The 25091-nt window shown below is 43.2% G+C and overlaps 1 protein-coding gene across 3 annotated transcripts in view; it reads left to right on the top strand.

Annotated features, from left to right (window-relative positions):
* The first annotated feature begins 10378 nt into the window (after nucleotides 1-10378).
* Nucleotides 10379-25091, top strand: part of CA10 (carbonic anhydrase 10) — a 339096-nt gene continuing 324383 nt past the window's right edge. The window contains exons 1-2 of one of the 3 annotated variants that reach the window (XM_073310788.1): nucleotides 10379-10673; nucleotides 11404-11887. In XM_073310788.1, the coding sequence (XP_073166889.1) occupies nucleotides 11827-11887 (61 nt within the window). In that variant the 5' untranslated portion in view covers nucleotides 10379-10673; nucleotides 11404-11826. The remainder of the gene's footprint in view (nucleotides 10674-11403; nucleotides 11888-25091) is intronic. The other 2 variants (XM_073310787.1, XM_073310786.1) reach the window with 2 other exon arrangements.

Genomic DNA, 25091 nt, shown 5'->3' on the forward strand with positions numbered 1-25091 from the left:
ATTTAAAGTCATCAGGATTTGGCCTGAAACATAAACACCCTTTTTATTTTTAATGGAAAAGGCAGCATATCAAATCTTGAGATAAGGTATAATATCTGTGGGGATTTTGGTGGCAAATTTAGATTGAGCCCAAATGATAAAGCAGTCACTACACACAAAAAATTAGTTAGCCCTCAATTCAGCAAGGTATGTGTCCAGTTTAAACCACATGATTAGTCCTCTTAACTTCAGTAAACTGATCAGTTGGGTACATCCTTAACTCAGATTAAAAACATTGATCTTGGGACCATTTTTCTTCCTGTTTGGACAGCCCCTAGCACAACAGGATGCAGGTCCATGACGGAGGTTCCTAAGTTCCACTGCAAGGCAATTAACTCTCCAACAGCAGGCTCAAATCCGGTAATCAGAGTAATTACAGTCACAGATTCAAAGCCAAGAAAGGACCACTGTGATCATCTAGTCTGACCTCCTGCCCAATGCAGGCACACAGCAGGTCTCTGAATGCATTCCTGCTTCAAGTAAAATGGTTGAATTAGAGTTCATCATTCAGAAAAAAAAAATCCAATCTTTATTTTAAAATATCAAACCACGGTGAATCACCACAGCCCTTAGTAAGTTGTAGCAATGGTTGATTATCCTCACTTAAAACATTGCGCCTTATTTCTAGTATGAATTTGCCTCGTTTCAACTTCCAATCATTGGGTCTTGTCATACCTTTTGTCTACTAGATTGAGGAGCCCTCTACTACCACATTTCTGTTCCATATGTAGGTATGTATGTGTAACCAAGTTGCAGGTAAATGTTACACCCACACAAAAAGGGGAAGAAAAATCTCAACCCACTTGAAAATGTTTACCCCAATAGGTCTTCTTTTAGCCTGCTCTTGCTTCCATTGGGCTTTTTAATGATCTTGTGGATACCTACAAGGGGTGATAAGAGCAGGGGAGACAAAGAGAAAGCATTCCCAAACCATGCTACAAGATTAAGACCGTATTTAAAATAAATAAAATAAATAAATAAAGGCCCTGATCCTGCAAACACTTGTGCATGTGCTTACCTTTGCTATTACAAGTAATCCCATGGATTTTAGCAGGACTACTCCGAGTAATAGTTAAACATATCCATAAGAGTTTTCAGGATCAGGCCCTAAGCTGCCAAATCCTATCCTGATGCACATTCTATGCAAACTCACTGATTTTAACAGTGTTGCAAAAGAGCACAGCTTTTATTCAGCAGAGCGCATAGACACAAGCTTAATTTTGTCTCCAGTGGGACCTAAGCATATGCTATGGTGATGGGCTAACTATGGCTGGATTTAAGCACATGCCTAAGAGCACTCTTTGTTGAATCAGGGCCTAAACAGGGGCAGAATTTAGTCCTTGGATCTCAGTGAATTCACAACAAATAGTTTAGCACACCATTTATTTATATATTAAATATAGCTGAAGATTTCACAGCTGGTAAAATTATCTATGAAAATTATAAATGGATTGTGCAGTGTTTCAAACACCTTCTTAGTTGCGTTTGTCTCTACAGAGCATGGCTAAATTTTTAGACCCTATAGGTGACCGAATGACATTAAATGTGATTTTTGTCAGTGATTCTAGATACATGGACAGAAATCAAGCATTTGGGGCGAGTTAAAACAATCAACAGGAGTACTGAGAAAGGACAGAAAGTTGTGATCCATTACTTAGCTGTAGGTTTATGTGACATTTAAAACAACTGTGTACTTTTGAGATAGTTGACTGACATCTTTATGTCTTTGTTATCAAAGCTTCCATCTTACAACCCCCTTTAGTCCCAGGTATTGTTAACATTTGAGGGTTACAGTTTTTAAGTGGTACAATGTGCAGAGAAGAGCTAAGTTTTGATTCCTTCAAAGTATTTGAAACCAACACTAAATGACGTTTATAAAGATTTCTAAAAGTAACAGCTGAATTTTCTGCCGGAAGGTTTTGTTCACACTTTCAGTTGTGCTAGATACCAACTCCACACTCTTTTTCTAGAAAGATACATCATTTAAGTTTCACTGGTCCTGTAATTCTACTGATAACACTTACTGACTGTCTGGCACAAATTTCTTTTTTTGAGTAACAGCAATTCTTAGCAGTTAAGTAGTGCTTCATGTCTTCAGGGAACTTTGCAAACATTTACGGATTTAGTCTTCTGTCCCCATGAGAAGCAATTAGCTAAGTATTATCCCCATTTTGCAGAGGAAATCTAAGGGAAAAAGGGCCAGCGCCCATTTAAAACCCAAGCCTCCACTTTAAGTAACTCTGTGCTTGGGAAGCATGTAGGAGAAAGAAGGACAGGAATCTTTTCTCAGCTGTTGTGTGGGAGAGGAGATTCTGTGCTCCTTTGTAATTGTAAGGTTGTGATTGGATTTAGCTGGGGAAAGAAAGAATGGATCTAAGTACTCCAACAGCCACAAACAACCATGTTGCCTCTATACCATGAGTGGTACAAGATACTAAACTGCCGGTCATCTCCTGGGCCCTGATCCAGCAGAACACTTGTGAACACACTTAATGTTAAGTACGTAATTCCACTGACTTGAATAAACTTCAAGCATGTGTAATTCCAACAGGTGTATAAGTGCTCTGCTGGATAGGGACCCTATTCTATTGAAGTCAAAAGGCATAATTTCCATTGATTCAATGGTAGCAGGTTCAGGTCCCTGATCAGCACTCTATGGACTTTTTGCATGAGAAAAGTCGAAGGAAACATTTTCTAAATGCTGAGAACAAGCTCCTTAATCACGGCTAGGTTCGGATTCAGTTTCTGTGGGCTGACTTTGCCTAAATAACTGTATGAGCGAAGGATCTGCCTGGCTAAGTCACTATGGTTAAAGAAAGCCTCGAGTGCAAAATGTTTAAAAAAAAAAAACCTGAAGAAAACCAGGAATGATGCTACTCAGCAAACCAATTTCCTTCTTTTTAAATTATATTAATCACTTCAGAAAAATGGCAATAAATTCCCTAGAGAGGATGAGAGAATGTTTCATTTCAGTATTATCAAATCAATTTTACATTGTCTTTATCGTCCTAAAAAAAACAGAAATAGAAAGCATAAAGGATTGTCCTTTGCCCTACTGGTGCACATAGGGAAGTTGGAGGGCATGAGCACCTCTTTCTCCTAGATTGGCCAGGTATCTGGCAGGTCCCAGTAGAGAACTGGCAATGGCAACCTCTGAAGCAGTTACTCTCCCTATATACATGGGCATGCAGGTGTCAGGAATGGACAGACCTGGCATCCACTCCTCACCCCAACCAATGCACAGACAGTACACCATAGCCAGCACACAGGGAGGAGTAACCTGCTACTGGATACATGACTTCTCCCCTGGAGCATGGGATTACATCGCAGAGAAGTGTCAATCACAATGCTCACCCTGATCTGAAATTTAGTATATAGTCCCTAACAATCACATAAGTATAATACTAATTTCTATATCAGATTAATATTACTCTAACTGCCACAGGAAGCTATGTTAAATAGTCACCAGGTGACAACTGACAGTCAAACTGGAATAAGGAATCAGTTAGATCCCCATCAGAACCATTTTAAAGATTAGCAGCATGATCTCCTCTGCTTTTAAATATGAGATGTTAAGAAATCATTGCACTCAAAATTGTATACTGCTTTTGATCTTTAATTAATATCATCTTGGAAGGGGAAAGGATGGAGGCAGAAAAAAACAAGAGCAGCAAGTTCTGTTTTGAGTAAAAGCAGTTTCTTGGAAATGGCCAGATCCTGGGATGCAATAGGGCAGCTTCATGCCTCTCTTCATGCACAAAGTTGCTGTGAATGTAGCTAAAGCGAGGATACCTGGGTGAGTCAGAAGTGCTGAAGCGTCTCCTAGACAATCCCATTCTCCATAGCTGGCGCCAATGTGCAACGAGAGGAAAGAAGGCATGGAAGAAGCATCAGCATGCCCCATCAATCTCTGGTAGCTGAAATGTCTCCTTCCAGTCATTGGCAGCTGGTGTAACTTAGAGCAGCCCTCAGGGTGCTCTAAATTGCACAAGACGATCAGCTTTGTCTGGACTCTTGATCACAGGAATGGAAAAGTTTCATAAAGCCCTCTTTGTTTCCCCTCTCCTTACCCCAAGCACACTTCAACTCTAGCTCAGGCCAGAATATTTCAATTTTTCTTTTTACAGGAAAATTGTTGGATACATTCCCTATCTCACAGAGATGTAAATCCAAATTTATCTGGACACTGATACTAACCGCAAACCAGTTTTCCCTCTCCATATGTCCTATTCAGTAAGGTCTCCTCCCACAGTCTGTAAGCAGCCAAAACTCCATCCAAGTCAGAGAGTTTTCCCTGCATAGGGACTGCAGGACAATGAAATGCTTTAAATACATTTTGACTCTCTAATATCTCGCTTCTGGAAACGTCTAAATGACACTAGTTTACTTCTGTCTTTTTGAATTTAAGGAATGTTATTTCACAGATAAATTTGATGTCTGAACATTATTTATTGGTCTTCAGACATGAAAGAGTAAATTGGACTGACAATATATCTTTACAATAATAACTTGCAGACTAACTCACAGGGAAAACAAAAACAACATTGATTGATTGACAACTGCTAAGCTAATCAGCTTCCTTGTTCCCTTAATTTGAGCAATGTTTTAACTTGTAAATAAATTGCATTATTGTTTACCAGTAAAATATAAATTCCATCTCAGTTTTGATAAAGACCACCAACAGAGGAAGAGAATTGTCTTAACGTACTTTGTATTGATGGATTCTTAGAAGCTGCTTTTTTTATGATGTTGATTTTTTTTTAAATCAGTTATTCTCAGAAAACTGAATGGCCCATATTTACAGCCATTCAGCATTACATAACCAAACTCCAGTGGAGCTGTGCCATTTATGGCAGGAGCCAATGTGGCAGAAATGACTTCAAAACCAGCCTTTAAGGCTCAGTAGCGGTCAGCAGAGTTGTAGCAGGGTAAATAAGGGCAGATTGTGGCCCGGAACGCGTTTATCTAGATGAAATGACAACATATCCCATTTCTTTTGTCCTTTCTTGAAATCACAGAAGAGGCAACTCCCCATTTTCCTGTATATTGTCATAAATCTGCTTAAGGAATAAAATGTAGTTATCATTCTGTGTCAAATTATTTCCTTCTGGTTAGGCCACTGTGAATTAAAGCATAAAAGGTGTGCAAGGAAGGAAAACAGTTTTACGATCACGTTCCACAAAAAAAAAATGCAGGAGGAAAAATATAAATCAAATTTGGGGCATGTGGCCATATGCAGTAGCCATCTAAATTTTTCCTGTGTTGCTTAAATAAAGCAATTATTTTTCTGAAAAGGTAGAAACTTCATAATGATTTAATTTTCAGCTGGGCCTAACACATCTTCTAATTTTTAAGAAGAATAAAATTCATTATGCAAACCTTGAAATCATCAATTAGGCCTTGATTTGGCAAAGCTCTTAAGCATGCGCCTAAAATTAAACACATAATCCTACTGCCATCAATTGGATTTAAGCACGTGCTTGCTGCATTGGAGCAGATTTAAGCCCATGGTTAAATGCTTTGCTGATCTGGGGCATTTTCCCTGTCCGTTAATCCAGCAGGGAGCTGAATTAGTGACAGCACATCCTTTCAGCAACAGATTACTTCTGATAATAAAGTCAGGCTAGCCATCCGGAGGAACTCTTCCTCATATTTGCTAATAGATCCTGCAGACCTGTTACTTGAATAGTCCCTTTTCCTGCAAACACTCCCATTAATGTCATTGGGACCAGTCACTGGAGTAAGGACTACTTCTGTGAATACAAGTGGGCAGGATAAGGAATTATTTTTAATACCCTCCGTAATCTTACTCCTACCATCCTCTTGGCCCTTCTTTCCCTCCCCACTCTTTGGTCATTTTGCACTGACCTCCTCACTATCCTGTTGTACTAGTATACAAGTCTTCTCCTGTCTATTGCAGAAACATAGAAATTGCCACAGTGCATCAGAGGAACACTGATCCATCTAGTCTAGTATGCTGTGTCTGACAGAGGACAGTGCCACCTGTCATCCATAGTTGTACCTGCATGCATCTGTCTCATCTGCTCTTCATCTGAAAATCCTTGTCAAGCTTATATATGCCTCTTCATGTCTCTCTTTCTCTGCAATTATTTTTATACTTACCTTTGTAGCTCCATTTAACTCAACAATGCAGATTACATGAAAGACACTATAATAAGTAAAATTGTATTGGCCTAACTAGAAAATCCACCCTTGATGCCCTTAATCTATACATGCATACTGTCCCACTCCCATGGCTAGAGTTGGCCGGAAAATGGTTTAAACTTTTAGTGGAAAAATCAACCACCTCTATTCATAGCTTACAGTTCAGGTGGCAACGAATGATTACTAAATAACACGTATATTGTGGTAGTGCCAAAAGGCCACAAGCTAGGCTGAGTCCCTAGGCAGTCTATTAACATCTAAATTGCAATCCCTGTCCCAATGTGCATGTCCATCATCCATTGCACCATTTTGGACATTTCTGGTTCTGAGAATCATAGAATATTAGGATTGGAAGAGACCTCAGGAAGTCATCTAGTCCAATCCCCTGCTCAAAGCAGGACCATCATCAACTAAATCATCCCAGCCAAGGCTTGTCAAGCCGGGCCTTAAAACCTCTAAGGATGGAGATTCTACCACCTCTCTAGGGAACCCATTCCAGTGCTTCACCACACTCCCAGTGAAATAGTGTTTCCTGATATCCAACCTAGACCTCCCCCACTGCAACTTGAGACCATTGCTTCTTGTTCTGTCATCTGCCACCACTGAGAACAGCCAAGCTCCATCCTCTTTGGAACCCTGCTTGAGGTAGTTGAAGGCTGCTATAAAATTCCTCCTCACTCTTCTCTTCTGCAGATTAAATAACCCCAGTTCCCTCAGCCTCTCCTCGTAAGGCAGCCTTCTGCAAGAAGTCCTGCTTCCCTGCTAGCATGAAACACTATGCCCCCTGTTTCCCTTCAACTCTTCCCAGCTGGTGATCCAAACAATAAGACAAAATGATGGCTCAGTTGTTGAGCTAAGGGGATAAGGAAACTTCAGGCCATTTCTCCTAGCCCAACAATTAGCTTGATCCTGACGTTCTTACTCAGGAAAAATTCCTGAATGGATATTTTGCATGAGCATAAGGTGCAGGCTAAGGTCTTTAATATTTATATTCTAATGTGCCTTAGAAAACACATTGCAACTACTTGATATTCCAACTATAGCAACTCATGTGATTCAATTGGGCAGCAGTGACATTTTCTGTCATGGTATTGTGTTCACAAAGGGCAGTGATGGAGATTTTCTGTGGCAGCTAGGTAGAGGGAAATGGGAGGGAAGATGTTTACTGTGGGGAAAGGGAGAGGGACTGAGGAGAAATGACAACTTAGAAGATCTTTTTGTTTGACTGTTTGCTTATTTGTCATCTGCCGTCTGTGTTTGTCCTTCTTTTGTATTGTCTAGTAAGTTCTTTAGGGCAGGGAGAGTCTTCCATTTAGTTGGTTTAGTGACTAGTACAGTAGGGGCTCAAAGCTGGTTAGGGATTTGAGGCACTACTGGAATACCACCACCATTTTAAAAACAAACCCATGCAGTAAACCAAAAATTTGAGATTCCTTGCCTGGCTGCTTCAGTTAAGAAGAGACAGCTAGAGATGTTCACTCTGCAGGCTATCACTCCAATATAGGGTGACTTCCCAAATGTGGGACTCTATCCTCCCTGCACAATAGAGAAGTGCTAACATTCCCATTTTACAGTTGGGAAGCGGAGGCACAGAAAGATGAAAAGACTCACCTGAGCTCACACAGGAAGTGTGTGGCAGAGGCAGGAACTGAATCCAGCCCTACCACATCCAAAGCCTTAAACACAAGTGAATAGAAGTAGCCAATGCCTTGTTTTTGAGGGGAGTCAACAAGTGACAGTAGAGAAGAAGGATAGTGCAGTGGTCAGGGCACAAGCCTATGAAATGGGAGACCTGGATTCAAGTCCCTGCTGTTCTATAGGCTTCCTGTATAACTTTGGGCAAGTCACTTAACCACTCAGGGGCTCAGTTCCCCAATCTTTAAAAGGGGTCTTGGCTTGAGGTGGTAGGGAGTCTAAGTACCAAGCCAAGAAACTGGCTGTGCTAGACTGTCTCTGACTCCTATGCTATGCAAGTTAATGTCCTGTTTAAGGATCTTCTGATAAGTCAACCTATTGTAATCCTTGTGGATCTTCATCCACAGAAAGCTGTGACTTATTTCAGAAAGTCTGACTTTGAACACTGGGGCATGTTCCAAGCAATTATTTTGTTCTGAACTTTGATGACATTGTAAGAAATGATCCAGGAAAGCCCAAAAGGAGGTTAACGGCCAAATCTAAAGAAGATGAACATCGATCTGAATGAACCTTCATATTAGAGGACTGTGGAAACACCTCTGAACAAATGTTCATAGCAGAGACGGGAAATGTTTGCTGAGTTTCTCTTAAGGCATTCATAAACATGACCAGCATAGTAAAATAGACAGACAGAATATGGTACTTTCCCTCTACAATTCAACTTGAAGTGATTTTTTCCTGCTAGGAAAAAAAAAAAAAAACATTGAAAAACCAGAACTTTAAATAGGATGCAACATTTCCTGGTGTTCTGAAGAGAGAACACACACACACACACACCACAAAATATTTTGCAAACTCAGGTTCAAAACCCCATAATAATTCTTATTTGTTCCTGATGTGTCTTCAGCAAAGTAATACTAGAAGGATGAATCTGAAAGGCTTCTGCCTTCTTTAAAAAGGCATGAGCCATATCCAGAGTAATTGTTCTTACTCTGGAAAGAGTCTAGATCAGTTTTTTTTCCCCCAATGTTTGTGGGTATTACAAACCTCTTAACACATTAAGACATAGTGACACAAACTATTTGTGTTTTCACATGATGCCTCACTTTGCCAGATCCTGGAAATTTTCAAACTGACAAAAAAGAAAAATAATTTAATTCTTGACTTTTTTTTTTATAAGATACATGTTCAACGTACATCCAGTCTTTGTCAATCACCTTAAAGAGAAAAATGGCCCCTTTTTACACAGCTGCACCACTTCCTGAAAATCCACTACTAAGCGACTGGAATTCCTTTAAATCCACTCATGACTCTCTAATGACATGAGCAAGATCCTATGCATCCACACAGAGCAGTTTTTAAAGAACAGATGTTGGCAACTAACTTGTTGGTGTATACAGCTCATAGTTTTAACATCAGCAAAGGCTGCTGCAATCTTAGGAACAGTAAGACTCCCATAAGAACTAACAAAATGAATGCAAACAATAAAGTTGACTCCTAGACACCTGATTAATTCCTTCTAATATTTCCAATTTGTCCTATCTATTTCTTTTTGAGCAAAGAATCCAGAGAACTGCACGCAGTAAGCCAGCTTTATCGCTATTGAACGCAGACACAGTGATTCTGAATTGATCAGTCCTGTCCATGCAAATAACCACCTGTCTGAGGTTTGAAAGCTCTTACCCAAAGACTCCCTACTATCTCAGTCTGCTATCGAGACATGCTTCATTTGCTACTAAAAGGCGAGCAAAGATCCATTTAACAACGCCAGCCTATGCTTGGAGCTTTATTTATAACCCCCAACCCTATACTCAATCCATTATGCATGGCGCCTCATCTGAAATATCTGCAATATCACCTCTGCACACCTGCCCCAATTTAGGATTTCTAACTCAATGCTGCCTGTCTCTTCTCTTTCCCTCGCCCTTTGTATGATCAATTATCTCTATATAAGTATCCTCAGCTGGAGCATTTGCAATATCACCTCTGCGCACCTGCCCTGAGCTGGGATTTTCTGTTTATCACCCAAAGCCCACTTCCTTCTCTCATCCTATGGATCAATCCATCGTGCGTGCATCAAAGGTAGGCGGAAGCCTAATGCAATATCACTCCTGCACACCTGCCCTTCGTTTGCCGCTTCATCTATAACCCAAACAGCGCCTCATGCATCCTCGGTCTCCCAGAATCTGTTAAATTACTCTCCCCCCCCCGGGCTTTTTAACCTTGCCGCCATTTCCCGCCCTACCCCTCCCCAATAAAACAACACGGTGACCCTATTATTCGTGTATTTATTTATTTGGCAACACCAACTAGTCCATATTTTAAAATAAAGCGGGAAGAAGCTTTCGGACTGTGTCGTACGCAGAGCCGAGGTTACAGCAGTAGTGATGATCTCCTACCGCCTTTCTCCTCCCTCCCCTGTCCGGTCTTGCCCCCCCACCAAGGCAGCTGAGCTAGTCCAGCCCTGGCTGCTAACCTGGGGCGGCCTCTTTCGCAGCTGCGGCCGCTTTCTCGCGCGCCGCCTCCCCGGCGGAACGCTGCCTGCCTCGCCCGCCGGCTCGCGCCTGTGCGCGCGCTTGTGCCTCGCCAAGCGCCTGTGAGCTCGGCCGAGAGCGGCGCGGGCGGCGAGCACCCTGCAGCCCCCAGCGAAAAGGTTCCCTTCCGCGAGAAGGCGTCCCAGTCCTCGGCACAGCGCGGTTGTGCTGTAAGCTCTCCATAGGAGTCTGGGGGGCTGCAGCAAGCTGCGTGACCTCTGTTATGGTGGGGACTGCAGGCAGGAGTTCCCCATCCCACATGAGCTGAGTGGGGGGGAAAGGACGGACGTTTTTGCGGGGGTAAGTAAATGGTTGTATTAAAATAGTGTGTGTGTGTGTGTTTGAGGGAGGGGGCGGGCCAATTGCGTAGAAGTAATGGGGGTTCAGGAAAGCAATTATCTACCCGCTGCAATAGAACTACTTTTTGCTAACTCCTGGCCGTATTCGCCCCCCAACTTGTGCAAACTTGCTTGTTTTTGTTTTAAATAAGTTTTAAAATACAGTCGCATATTTCCCTCTGCACGTTTGCACCCCATCAACCTAACCTCATGGCGCTCAGCTGCACCCCACCGCTGCCTGCCCTTTCGCCGCGGAGACCTAAAGGGGCAGCTTTTCATTTGGGGGCGCGCCTGTGTGTTTAAAATAAAACGAACCCCCCTCCCCCGCCACGTTGTTTTTTTCGCTTGGTGCTTTGGAGGCTTTATTAACCTGAGCAAACTGGTAGATGCAAATCAGAGATTGGAGGCGAACCCCACCGGTCTGTTGTTTCTGCCCCCGGTGTGATTCCCCCTCTAACTTGGAAACAAGGCGAGGGGAAATCCGTAGACGTGGGAAGAACGACCCCTGCAGTTGCATTGCGGAAGATCTCGTTTGCTGGAAGGGGAATTACGGGAGCCAAAGCGTTTTGGAAGGAGAAGCGGGCTATGATGTTGTGTTCTCTAGTCCGTGTTATGTACGTGAAATAAAACGCATGGGGGGGGTTGTCTCATGCGTAGCAACGTGTATTAATCTCCTTCTGATCACTTTGTAGAAGCAAGAGAGGAAACCCACCTTCCTCCCCCGGCATGGGGCTTTGTGGCTTTGCCCCGGTGAGTCGTGCAGAGTTTGGGGGTAACTTGCAGCTGGCTGCCCTGGAATAGAGACTCTCCGGACCGGATCAGCTGGCGTTGGTTGTCTATGTCTTGTTGGGAGATCTGGTGGATTTTTGTCTCACTCCTGGAGGAAGAGCCCAGGGCTGGCGGTTACCTTCTTCTTGGTCTTTTTTGGAGGGCGAAGGAAGGGAAGGGATCTCACTTGAGCCGTGCAGAGAGAGAGCTCGGACATGTGTTGTCAGCACATCTGGGGAATACAGTCTGGAAGTCCGAAAGGAGATTTGCTGGGATCCTTCAAACTGCGATATTGATCTTTGTTATTTCTTTTCGCCGAGGGATGCACTTGGCATGAGAATCGGAGGATGGAAATTGTTTGGGAGGTGCTTTTTCTTCTGCAAGCCAATTTCATCGTCTGCATTTCAGGTACGCAGCGAACATGTGGGGTGAAATACCAGGCCTTGTATTCGGGTTTCATCGTCCGTAAATGTGCGAGAAATACAATTAAAAAATAGCAGCGCTAATCGTGGCTAAATTAGTTGGAGCGATTTGTTAGGTGCCTTTTGCCCCACTCTTTACTCTGATAGCAGTGCATTAATTACGGTGCATTAGTTGCAGTAATTAATTGCAGTGTTTGGTAGCACGCTGGTAGTCATTCCTAACACACAGTGATAGCAATAATTAATTGCTACATTGCAGTAATCCCAGCATGTCGTGGCTTTTACAGAGCTAAAACTCGGTTGATCTGGGGGTTTTAAAAGGATTGCAGTTCACTGGTACAGTTTTCATGTTTTGGTGTGCTACGTTTTTTAGGGGTTGCAAAAGAAGGAATGGTAGTGACCAGTGTATGTAATAAAGGTTTACAGCGTGTGTGTGTTTGTGTGTGCTGTAAAAGGATTTTAAAAAATCTCCAACAGTATGGCTGGGAATCCTGTTTCAGACTCTTTAGTTTCAAGATTGCAAAGATCTCTACCATTCTGCAGAAGTCAGGTAATTTCGGTTGTCACCAGAGCCTGTCCAATTAATGAATAGGCATGGCAGGGGATCTAGTGTTAAGGATTAGAGCAATTTATTCTTGGGGAAAACAGGCTTTTCTACTTCAGAAGTCCTGGTTAGCTCGTTAATTTGTCAGGTCAGTCATGCTGGAATAATTATATTGCAGGAGCAACTGTGGGGGAGCCAGCCAGTTTTCTAGTTTGGGATGGCACCAGGGGGATCCAAGCTGCCTGATCTGCTTCTCTTCCCTGCAGGCTGCCTCTACCCTGGAGTCATTGCATAAGCCTTTGAATGGGAACTCTGACAGCATCGGCTATTCCATTGCAGGGAGGGAGAGCCACCTGGGCCTTAGATCAGAGCCAGGAGCGCTTAGCAAAACTTGTAGCTCCTCAGCGACCATCAGCATCTGTACCAACCGGCACTCCTTGCACCAGTCCCTGGTCTAATTCAGCTTCTCAACTGCTGGATTGACATCACCTGCACTAACCTCCTTCCCTCCCCACATTGGCAAGATCTACTTTATTTTGCATGATCTGCACCTGCCTCATCTCTCATATTGCCCCTGGACTGGTAGTGCCTGCATCAGCCCCCTGAGTAATCCAGCCCCCTGAGTAATCCAGCCCCCTTTCCCTGCATTGGTACTGCTGGCATTCAGATTGGCACCCTCTGCATCTGGGTGATATGTCCTCTCATACTGGCAGCATCTCGGGTTGCCCTTGTGTTAATCCACTCTCATATGTGCCACCTGGGTAATCCACCTTCTCACTCCTTAGAATGGCATGACCCCCCACCCCCCACTGCCTCTTTCATCCCAGCCTCACACTTTGCTGTCTAACCCAGTGTGATTCGCCAGCTGTCTAGCACTTTTCAAATTAGACGTCATCCTTTAAAATAACAGCAATGGAATAATGAACTCTGTGGTGTGAGCATGGGAAAGAGGAATATTCTTGTCACTTTGAAGATTAACATCTTGAGATGGTCACAGGATAGTATCCCCTGATCTCCTCTGTGTCACCCGCTGCCACCCAAATCAAAACCCTGCTTCTGAAACGGAGTGGGATAAGTCCTGCAGGGGCTCTCTTGGCTCTCCATCTCCCTCTAGCACTGAGAACAGTCTGATATCCATCCTTTATTTTTTAAGGAATACAGTGAACTACAGGCTGCTTTTTGCTGTGTGGCCTCAGATAGTTTGCTTTAACCTCATACAGGATGTTTACATACCTTTTAGCCTTCAGTTCCATATATTTCTTCCCCCTTTCCCCCCCCCCCCCCCAGGAATCCTCCTTTTTCATGGATTCTTAGTACTTGTCATCTCAGAAAGAGGGATTAAGATCTGCAGATATCTGCTTGGCACTAATGCTTCATTTCCCCCCCCCCCCCCGCTGCCCTTTTTTGCACTATGCTCTGTAGCATATTAGGGAAACATATACAGTGATCATTTGATAATGCTTGAGGTTCAAGAAGGAAACTAACCAAGGAAAGTGCTCTAGAAATACATTTCTTGGAAATTACAAAAGTTAAATTATTTTTAAATTAACTATAGCATTTTTTCTTTGTCAATTATTTTAGTGATGGAGTATGACTGCTTTTTCTGTTGGTGCTGTATGCAGCACCATCTTTCACTTGCACTTATTGAGGGCCTGATTCAAAGTCCATTTAAGTCTGTGTGAGTCTTTCCATTAACTTCAATGAGTGTTGGATTGGTCCCTGTTTAACATAGTCCATACGTCACCAGAGAATACAATTCAAAATGACATTGTTGGTTATCAGCTGAATATGGAAAGCTAGGTTTCCTTACCCCATCTGTTGACTGGTTATATTAATAAACATAATAAAAATTTTTGGCTAGAAATATATGAAACTTTATTTCAGGCAGTCTTTTGTATGCATATCAAAATATAAATTGTACTGAATATAGCTTCTTACCCAGTTATGCACTTCTATTTCATGTATAGCATGAAGATTGCAGTCTTAACACATGCTTGCCACTTTCTGATGTCATAACCTCCTCCCTCCCATGTGACAGCTTGTGTAGATTGGGAAAGGAAGACTAATAGAAAAGATAATTTATATCTCAAATATTATGACAGGCAGCTTTAATTTTGGTAGCATGTTAGTGATGTTCCAGGTAAGGAAGCAGAGTTTTGTTTACTAAAAGAAGTACTGACACATTTTTTTAAAAGAATGAATTCATCAGTCACCTTCCACCTGATGTTCCTCTTTCATCAGTTAACTATCTGTGCCTCAATTAATGATCTGTTAGATTGGTCTGGGAGGAATGGGACTGGAATGCAGAAGTAAAACAATTGTGTATTTATATACATTTGATTTAGTGACATTTATTTCAAAACAAGTATTTTTGTTTGTATATTTGTTTGCACGTGTTCTTAAGCTAGATATCTTTTATTTTCTCTGAACACTGAATTAGGATTTTTGATGCTTGAAGATCTTTAAAAAGAGAACTGAGCTTTGATTGTGTGAATGATAAATCATTTTAATGCTATAGAAAGGAATGAAAACCCTCTTTAAAAAAATATACTGATGCATTTCTAATGCTTTTGTAAATAGTGTCTCCGTCTGATTCAGATATAGATTCATGTCCTTTAATGATGCTATAGCGTGGCATTGACAGAATATTGTGCCAATGGAGATGTCGTCCTTTAGACAGGATGTTAAAAAAAGATCCGTTCTGGCTGCTATTTCAAGGGAGTTGCAGATAATCCTGACACTGAGTAAAAGGCAAGGGGATTATGGTCTGTGCTATCACGGCCAAAATTCCTTTCCTGTGTAATACCACCATAGATTAATTAACTGCAATGTTCACAGCTATGGGTGGGATGTTGCTGCTCACATAATGGCTGCCACATTTGCTTCTACAGTCACTTACATAAACCTTGTGTAATGTTCTCATGATCTTAGACATTTGTCCACCAAGTGTAATAGAAGATGCTCTCTTCAAACCTTTGCAGTATGTTACATGTAAAAAAAATAAGTTTTCATGTGCATTCATATTCAGGTTTCTGCTTAAACAAGTGCTCTTTGGATCCATTCAATAGAAAAGTTCGTGGAACTTGGATACTCAGGTTCTTTGTGGCATACAGTAATTGTGATACAGTACTGCGTAATGTCCTTCGTCAATAAGAAGCTCATGTAAATGAAATGCGTGCAGTCCCCCAGATCTCTTATCTGAGAATAGTCTCATCCTTGCTAGGAGTTGGCTGTTGTCCAGACACGTATGGCCCCTTACCTTTGCACCAATTCAGCAGGCAGCTAAGGCTTCCCACATGGAGGAATTCCTTGGTAGTCTAAAACTGTTATAGCCTCCCCTGGTATTGAGGGTGTGGCTGGAGGTGAGAGAGGGTGTGTTGGAGCACTGCTGCATGACATCTGATCTTTAACTGGTGTTATGGTCTCTTGGGGGCGGTTACCAGCTGGCATAATGCAGAATAGCTCTTAAGGTGCTCTGAATTGTGCTGGGGGTTGAACTAGCTCCTGGATGGCCCCAGGATTTGGGAAGCACAAAGAGAACACAAAGCCTACTTGGCTCACCCCCTTTCCAGGCCTATATATGAGCACCTAAAATTGTAGGGCCTGACACTACTGTCCCACACCAGTATACTACAGAAGTAAGTCAGTTGTAGTCAGTGGAATTTCAATGTTGTAGAAGTAAGGTAGGCGAGAGTTCCATCTATTAGTTGCTATTGCTGTGCTGTACATCAGTAGTTCAGGACCAAAAACTATGGAAATTTAATTACTCAGATATTTCTACAAAAGTGGTTTTTTCTTATGATTTTGGTGAAGGTAGAAGGCTACTGATAAGTAAACAGTGTAAGCTTCCAGGGGAAAGAACTATGCATACATGGGAGTACATGCAACTGATGTGCCATCATTAGACATAATGATATATGGGAATATACAGACACTAGTTTGGTATGTTAAATGGCTTAGAGCTTCTGGCATCCTGTGTATGATGGTCTCTTGGGTCCCAGTCCTGTAAACTAAAGTGCGTGGGCAGGCCCTTAGCCTTGCATGGAGTCCATTGAAGTTAGTCGGAAATCTGCATTGACTTGGGGCCTTCAGTTCGTATCAGACCGAAGGATTGAGGCCAGATGTTTGCAGGGATTAGGAAGGACTTTCGGTTCCTAAGACTTTCAGGTTGGAACTAGTTGTATGATTTGACCGCTCTGCCTCTGGAGCTCTAAATGCTTTGAATGCCTCCTCATGTTGGAAGTACCACAGATGTTTCATCTCTTTCAAAGGGTGTTAAGTTGCTCCTGTTTTTTTTAAATGCTACTGAAATGACCTTGTAGTCTGTTATAAATATTTTCATATCCTTTTTATATTTTCAACTATCCTATTCGTTTCATTAGCTTGCCAGCTAGAACACATGACCAGATAGGCGGTAAAACTATGTACTTATTTTTTGCTGCTGTGAGTATATGGGAAAGGGAAGTTTATGAATAATCTTGCAGATGTTATAACAAACTGTTTTTTCTGTCCGACAAATAAACCTAAAGGGGGAGAGCTGTAATCTCTGCTATTGTTCTCAAACAGCTATGATTAAAATCTGCTGTTCCTAAAGCTATCTTTTGGCCTTGCTATTCAGTCTCATTGTTAATGAAACTGAACTAGACACCAAGCCTACTAGACAACATTAAAATAATAATGAGTACTTCCCAGTTGGAGGGGCTAAGAGTGATCATAGATGTAGAAGACCTTCTTGACTCTAAGATACAGTTGTTTTCAAATTCAACTAATGCTAGTTTCTCTGGTTTTGCTCTTGAGATTCCACAAGCGGTTTGTCATTATATCTTTAGCAAACAACCTAGATGTTAAATCAAGGGTTTAAATGGTGGATAGCTTTGCTTTTGCATCATGAATATTCCCTGTACACCAATGAACAAGGAGTACCTGCTTACCATAAAACTAGTGCTTTGAATGCTCCTGTATGATTGGCAAAGTGTTACTGTACATTACTGCTGCTTATAGGTTGGAGAACTGATGCTTTTTGTAGCTTAAGCTATGCATCATTGCTGACCTGTTGATGACTAACATTCTTTTGGCAGGAAGTGAACCTCTTTCATGGTGTAAATGGAAATAGCAGGCCACAGTGTTAGTTCTTGTCCAGAAAGGGAAAAAATCTACTGAAAGTCCTTTTTGTTTGTCAGGATCCTAATAATCTAAATAAATTCTTCTCTTTGGATATCACAAATTAAGCCTGCTTGGCATTTTTGTCTTGTAATCAGAGCTGTGCTTCTATTGGCTTTTTGGATCCCATGCTAATAGGTTTTTAGATGGCCTTGCAATTGCTGTAGTGTCCAGGCCTTACAGTACCTTTGAAACATGACTGCTGATAGAAAAGTTCATATATTTGTTTTATTGTATGCTTGCAACAACCTTGTGCCATGGTCAGAGCTGGGTAAGAGTCATAGTTATGGCGACCCTTTGACACATGGGGATAAATTGATTATCTTGCCCCAATCCCTTTTTTATTCTATTTATAGTCCATGTTTGGAGGAGTAGAAAGTAGAAGTAAAGGATTTAAATGGACTGTTGAGAGTCATTGTTTCTGTTTTTAGTGTGGTTATGTTTGCATTGCTTGATGGCATTACAGTGCAAACATAACCATACTAAAAAAAGTGGTTGTCAACAACTGAGAATTCCAGCTAGCAAACAAAAGTCTATTATGGTAGACGAACTGTAATGGTAACAATAAATAGGAAATAAAAAAGGAATGATGTTCCTTATAAATACTGGCAGTGGCATTTTCCAGTGGGATTTACTGTTTAGAAACCAACCCAAAGTAAGAGACCATCTAATTCAAATGTAATGACACAGATAATACCATTCTTGCTGATTTAGCCATCTTGCAGGGATGTTGTGAGATTTAATTAATGATTATGAAGTAGTTTGCGGTCCTCCAGTGGAGTGTGCTAAAGGCAGATATTAATTATTATAGGAACCGCTATATCATGTTAAACTAGTCAATCTAATCTAGTATCCTGTCTGTGACCTGTGGCCAGTACTGGATGCTTCAGAGACAAGTGTAAGTCCCCCACACTTATTAACTGGGCAGTAACATGCCCATGGGGAAAATTTCTTCTTAAATCCAGGTGCTTAATTGTTGACAGTTAGAGGAAGCTTGAGGCGATATAGAATAACATTCACACCCACTTTATAAAGCCCTTTGGCACTGCTATAATGATGGAAAGTGGTTTTGGGGTAAATGAGAATCTGGCCCTGATCTGGCAAACTGCTGTGCATGGCAGATCCCTGTGCTGCCTCTAACTTCAGTGAGGCTCCATCTAGTTATAAAGGGGTCCACCAACATATTCTTGGGGCACTACAAGACTTTGCGCTACTGGTTTAGTATTTGCCTTTTACTCAGCTTGAAAAATGGAAAGAGACTAGCAGTTTATGGTTTCCGCGCTCTAACACAATGGTTCAGTGATAGACTAAGGAGAAAGCTGCAAACAAAATTATACCAAGTACCTGTTGTCATTGGCTTCCCCCTTTAAATTCCATACAAAAATACATTTTCTGTTTATAGAGGTCTTGTAAATCTTTGTTTTTATAATAAAATAAATGTTGAACCTAAATTCCCAAGCAGTATCACTTGTTGTAACGTAAATATTTGACAGTAAAATACCATTATAGTTTTATTTTGCAAATAACTCACTAAAAGATGGTAAAACCTTTTGAGAAATAGAGGATGAAAATAGACATCATAGTGTTACATCATAGTGTAACAAATAATGTTCATACCTGTCTGACCCTGCTAGGTGGGGAGCACCCTGAACAATCATTGTCCATTTGCACTTCTTCCATGGGAGTTCAAGGTGATCAGCACTTTGCAAGAAGTGTCAGCAGATTACATGATCAGCCCTTGGTGTGCAGTATATTTATCCTGATATGAGGTCATGTTGTCAAACTTTTAGAATTGGAGTGGATGAAAAGGTGTGCAGTTATTGGCCCAAAGTGCCCATTAAGCACATGCAGGAAGAAAGAGGAAACTAATCAGCATTATTATTCCTTTCCTCTGAAGCCACCTTGTATCAGTAGCTTTTAGGAGCAGTATCTGTCCATGGGGATAGATTGAGCCACCTTATGCGACATCTTCCTCCTTGCAGATTTGCAGGCAATTTCTTGCTGAAGTTACTGCTGACCCTTCCCACTATGAACTTTCACAGTGTCCTGCTCTGCTCCAGCAAACCTTTGCTCCAGTCATGTGTTGAGAAACTAGGATAGCAGGGCTTCTGTAGCACCTGTCATACCATTGCGGGGGGAGAGGCCTAGGGAGTAGTACAGGATACCTAATGCCCTGGGTGCATGGGTGTATGGACAGCTGTGTGATTTGAAACAGAGGTGGAATGGGCATGCCTTTTGGCAAACCCTACCGCCTTCCTGCACTCCCAACAGGTTATTTAGGTGGGTAACTGCAGGAATTTCCCCACGTAGAGTCACTCCTTTGGCGAGGTGGCACGAGCTGGCCACTGGAGAGAGCATTGATCTGTGCTTGCTACACGTGGTGGCAAAAGGAAATACATTGTCCTCTGCGCGCTCTGAAGAGCAAGGGTGTGTTTACGCCCACTTGTTGAATAGGAAAAATACATTTTATCATAGAGCCACCTGAAAATGAGGTTTAGCGGACAGCGAGTCATTTGTCCTTACGTGAGAGGAAATCCGTCTCCTTTGCAGGTGAATTATATTTATTTATTACATGGGAAACTGCAGTTTTCAATTACAGAAGGGAGAAGTGTAGTTGCCGGGAGAAGTGTAGTTGCCAGGAGAAAGAGATTCTGAATGACTGAAGTCTCGAAACATATGAGTCCTAATTCTGCCTTGAATAGGGAAGTCTGAAGAACTCTCTGTGATTTCTACATGAGTTTTGTCTGAGCGAGGACCGTAGGATATGGGTCCATCAACACAGTGTTATTTTAGGTAAGTTATGAACAAAAGAAGCCTTTTATTAATAAATACTTAGCTCTCGTGTAAACTTTTCTTCTTAGATTTCACAGTACTAAACAAGGAAGGTAAGGATCAGTTTCCCCATCTGCAGAATGGGGGACAATAAGGCCCAAAGGTATAATGACTTCCCCAAGATCACCCAACAGGGATGTTAAGCGTTAATCCTTAAATGTTGTTAAACTGTTCTCCATTTTCTCTCTCCTCAGCTTCTCCCAACCCTTCCATTTATTGGGTTAGCCTCAGGCCCTGATTCTGACTGTGCACAGACATGGCCCTGTTGAATTCAGTGGTTCTTCACACAGGTGGCGCGAGTTGGCCCAGCCACTGTCAGGGTCAGAATTTGGGCCTAAGACCAAACTGATATATTAACTCTTTAAAACATCCTAATAAAAATGGCTTCGGAGAATTACAGGCCCTAGTCTTTAGTTTTGTATTTCTAATGCCCCAGTGTTGCCCTTTGTTTCTGTGAGTGGAAGGAAGTCTGCACTCCAGCAACTGATTGGCAATGGCATGGAATCTGGGAGAGCTTTACCATTGTGGGGTGAAAAGGGGCAAGGCAAGGGTGGAGGTGCAATCTGCAGGGAAAAACCATGCTAGTTACTGCAGACTGACCCTGCAGGAATTTGTGCAGCTTCCTGTTCCACTCTATGAAATAGCCCTCCACCTCCATAGCTAAAGAGCTATTCTGTCAAGAGGACTTGGAAAGCCAAGGGGCCTGGCCTGTGCTGAGGCAAAAAGCCCTCATCTTCTGGTGGATTCCCTGAAATCTGCAGGTTAGCCAACTTAATTTTGGCCTCTGTAGCATGAGGCAAACTGCATGCCCATGGTGGAAGGATTCTAGGGCCACTGCCCTGTGTAGGGACAGCTTACATAGAAGAGCAGAAGGCCCTGAGCTCCTTGGCCTTGCTGCTTGCCAAAACATGTTACCTTTAAAGCTTTCAGCACTTGAGGCCTTGCAGGGCAATTTGAATATGTGATCACATTCTCTTCTCTTGTTCTTAGCCTCTGGCCTCTCCATAGGTTTACTGGAGCTTGACTTATTACTCAAGCCTTATTACTCGCTAAATATCATTTGCTTTCTTTTATTTGTGCCTTGTGTTAAACTACAAATTCCAAAGGCTTTTGAGAACCTGGAACAGATCAAATAGAGGATAAATCTAACGCTTACTAGGTTAACCTTCAAATTGGTGCCTGTTTGCTAGAACTCATCCCTTTGTCTTGTGCACCACATAGTTGGGTTAAGCGCTCTCATTATATTGGGCTTGGTGAAGGGACAGGCTCTCTGTCTGGTGGTGAGGAGACTAACGAGCTCTTCTGGGCCAGTTCAGCACCGATGAGGCGCACCTGCAAGGCTTGTTCTGCGGGGGCAGAGCGGGGGGAGCTTAAAAAGGGAAAACCTGCCACAGGAAGGGTTCGTGAAAAGGAGCAGGACTGCTCCACCTCAGAGACTGCTGACAGCAGACACAGGTCAGCCAAGAGGAAGACCATCGCAGGCCTCACCTGCTCCTGAAGCTGCACAGACCAGCTGCAAAGCAGCACACCCCCAGAGGAGGGCCTGGAGTTAGACCCCACTAGAAGACAATGGTCCCATTGATAGACTGGGCCCAAAAGGCCGAATCCAGAAAGACTGCCTGAGACACCGGCCACCTTTGTCTTTCTTTGTTTTCGCTCTCATTTTCCACTCTCGTAAGGGGATGAGAGGATCTTTCATTTGTCTGTTTTACTCCGAGAATCCCACATATGCTAGGAACTGTGGGGGAGGACACGATAAATGACTAGAAATGGGGTCTGGAGGGGACTCGGGGAAACAGTCCTGAAGGTCGCTCTCACGTTGGGCCTGAATTTCCACTGTCTTGTACCTAGGTGGTATAGTGCCAAGTGGGTATAAAATGCTCCCAGAACAGAAGCAGGTTGCTCTGTTTTGTACAGGTGTGAATGGCTGCACAAGGTGCATGGTAATGGGGAGTGAGGGCTATTCTCTTCTATCCCAGATCTAGTTCCCATCCCCCTTCCCTTCCTCGGCACCAAAATGTACATTTTGTCTATTACAGCTGAATGGATCTGTCCATTCTGCTGGGTGAAAAGTAATACCTGAGCTTCTCGAAAACCATTTGGAAAAATTCCTGGTCAGAATGCATTATAGAAATCATGAGGGATTATGACTGTCTCTAGGCCGAGGTGGGCAAACTACGGCCCGTGGGCCACATCCAGCCCGTGGGGCTGTCCTGCCTGGCCCCTGAGCTCTCGGCCGGGGAAGCTAGCCCCGGCCCCTCCCGCGCCATTCCCCCTTCCCTGCAGTTATGCCGCTGCGTGGGCAGCACGGATTGCGCCCTCCCACCTCCCAGGTTTTCCAATAAGCCTGTCCTGCAGCTCTGAGTGGCATGGTAAGAGGGCGGGGGAGAGGGGTTGGATAAGGGGCAGGAGGTCCTGGGGGCCAGTCAGGGGAAGGTTGGATGGGGCGGAGATTCGGGAGTGTGAGTGGTCAGGAGACAGGGAGCGGGGGGATGGATAGGGGGTGGGGTTCTGGGGGAGCGGTTAGGGGTGGCGGCTCCCGGGAGGGGGCGGTCAGGGGACAAGGAGCGGTGGGGTTGAATGTGTTGGAGGTTCTTAGGGCGGCAGTCAGGGGGCGGGAAGTGGGAGGGAGCAGATAGGGGGTGGGGGCCAGGATGTTGGGGGAGACACAGCCTTCCCTACCCAGCCATCCACACCGTTTTGCAACCCCGATGAGGCCCTCGGGCCAAAAAGTTTGCCCACCCCTGCTATAGGGTATGGAAAACCCCAACAGTAAAGCAGGGCTCATATCACACAAATATAATTGCAGTCATTAGAGCTTGATTCTCTGTTACACCAGTTTATACGGACATCAATTAAGTTGTCCTAATGTAGGGCTGAAGTATCAGAATTGTGAATTAGGCCCATTAATATTTCATTACATTAGGCTTATCTTGATTTCGATTCTCCTGATTGGTGGAGGCTGTAGCTGGGGAAATCAGGCCCAGATGTATACTCATGTAGGCAGAGCTGCCCAGATGGGGGAAGGGGAGGGGGACAAAAGGTGCACTTTGCCCCCAGGTGGGCTCATAAAATGATGCTGGGGCACTGTGGGAAGCCTCAAGCTAGCTGGGTGTGGGAAGCAGCACTCGTGTTGAGAGGGAGTGCCAAGCGTGGTCAGCACCCTGGTCCTGCTCCATCTGCTGGAACCAGGGCAGCTATTCTGGGGACCACTGCAAAGCCTTGAGCCAGCAAGGAGGGGTAATGATCGGGGGTCGGGCAAGCTGGGCTGGTCTCCTCGTCCGGTGTGACGGGGCAGGGAGCTGGGGTGCGAGTGAACGGACAGGTTGAGGGGGAGCCTGTGCTGCTGGGGCGGGGCAGGGCAGCCCAGCCCGGTCTGTGTGCTCTTGCCCGCTCCAGGTTGCAATCTCCTTCCCAGGGACTCAGAGAGTGGGTGTGGGACAGAGAGGGGAGCAGGGCTGGATGTGGGATGGAGATGGAAAGACCCTAAAATCCTTTTCCCCTTCCGATAGGAAGAGGGAAAGAATGGGATGAGGGGAAGAAGTGTGGGGTCAGTGCACCCATTGAATTGGGAGGCTACATCTGCCCCTGCCCCCGATGTAGACCAAGAGCTATTAAGGTGAAATTCACTCCTGTTGGGTGGGGAGGGAGCATGTACAAAGTTTATGCATCATTTAAAATTCCATTTAAGCCATTATCATTCAGATTTGGTAGTGCTTGACTCCTCCTTTGCACTGGTGTAAATGACAGCAGAATGTACAGAATTATAGAGAATCAGGGCCTAAATTAGTCTCTTCCAGTCTTAGTTCCATTAACATTGTACTTGCTGACCAACAGATTCCCTTAGATATCAATATAATCACAGGATGTTCCATGCACATGAATGTGAATTAATATTCTGCGGTGAAATGCTTATCACCTTGAAGCCTATGGCATTTGGAGTTTTGCCCATTAACTTCATTATGGCCTGGATTTCACCCAAGATATCTCTAGTTCCTAGTAGCCAGTTTGCAGTATATTCATCTAATTTTCCCTTTGAATAACTCGTACTATAATCTTCTCACTTTTTAAGGGCAATTTCTCATTGTTTTAATGTTATCATTCCTGATGGAAAACAGAGTGATCTATAAAGACTCCATGGACTTCTCCACTCTGCTCAGATCAACCTGAGGGTGCCATGTGGCACTTAGTAATTGCAGACAGAATTTAAGTTACCTGCAGGTACATATTTTTTATCCTCAGTACCCTTCTGGCACTCGCCTTGCTAGTTGTTAGGAATACATCTTTGCCAGTCTAGACTTCTCATGTAATTGTGCCTTTGCCCTAGAGTCACAGGTATTTAACTTGGTGAAGAATGGGATGCAAAATAGAGTAATAATGTGCTTTATTTTTAATAGGTAGCCTTGAGTGAGTTTTTTATGCTAGCATCCTAAAAATAGTTATCTTCATCTACCTTTTATTGTGCCTGCACTAACTCCCAGAAACAGAAGAACACTTAAGCATATGCTTAATTCACATTGAGGTTGATGGTACTTAAGCATGTGCTTAAGTGCTGTGCTGGATCGAGGCGTAAGAAGAAACATAATTATAAATAATATAAATTCTTTTGAAGTGCTCATTCAGGGAAGACACAAGAAGTAATTCTTGCACTCTA

This window comes from Lepidochelys kempii, chromosome 14, assembly GCF_965140265.1.
Source record: "Lepidochelys kempii isolate rLepKem1 chromosome 14, rLepKem1.hap2, whole genome shotgun sequence".
In the NCBI taxonomy this organism is placed as follows: Eukaryota; Metazoa; Chordata; order Testudines; family Cheloniidae; genus Lepidochelys; species Lepidochelys kempii.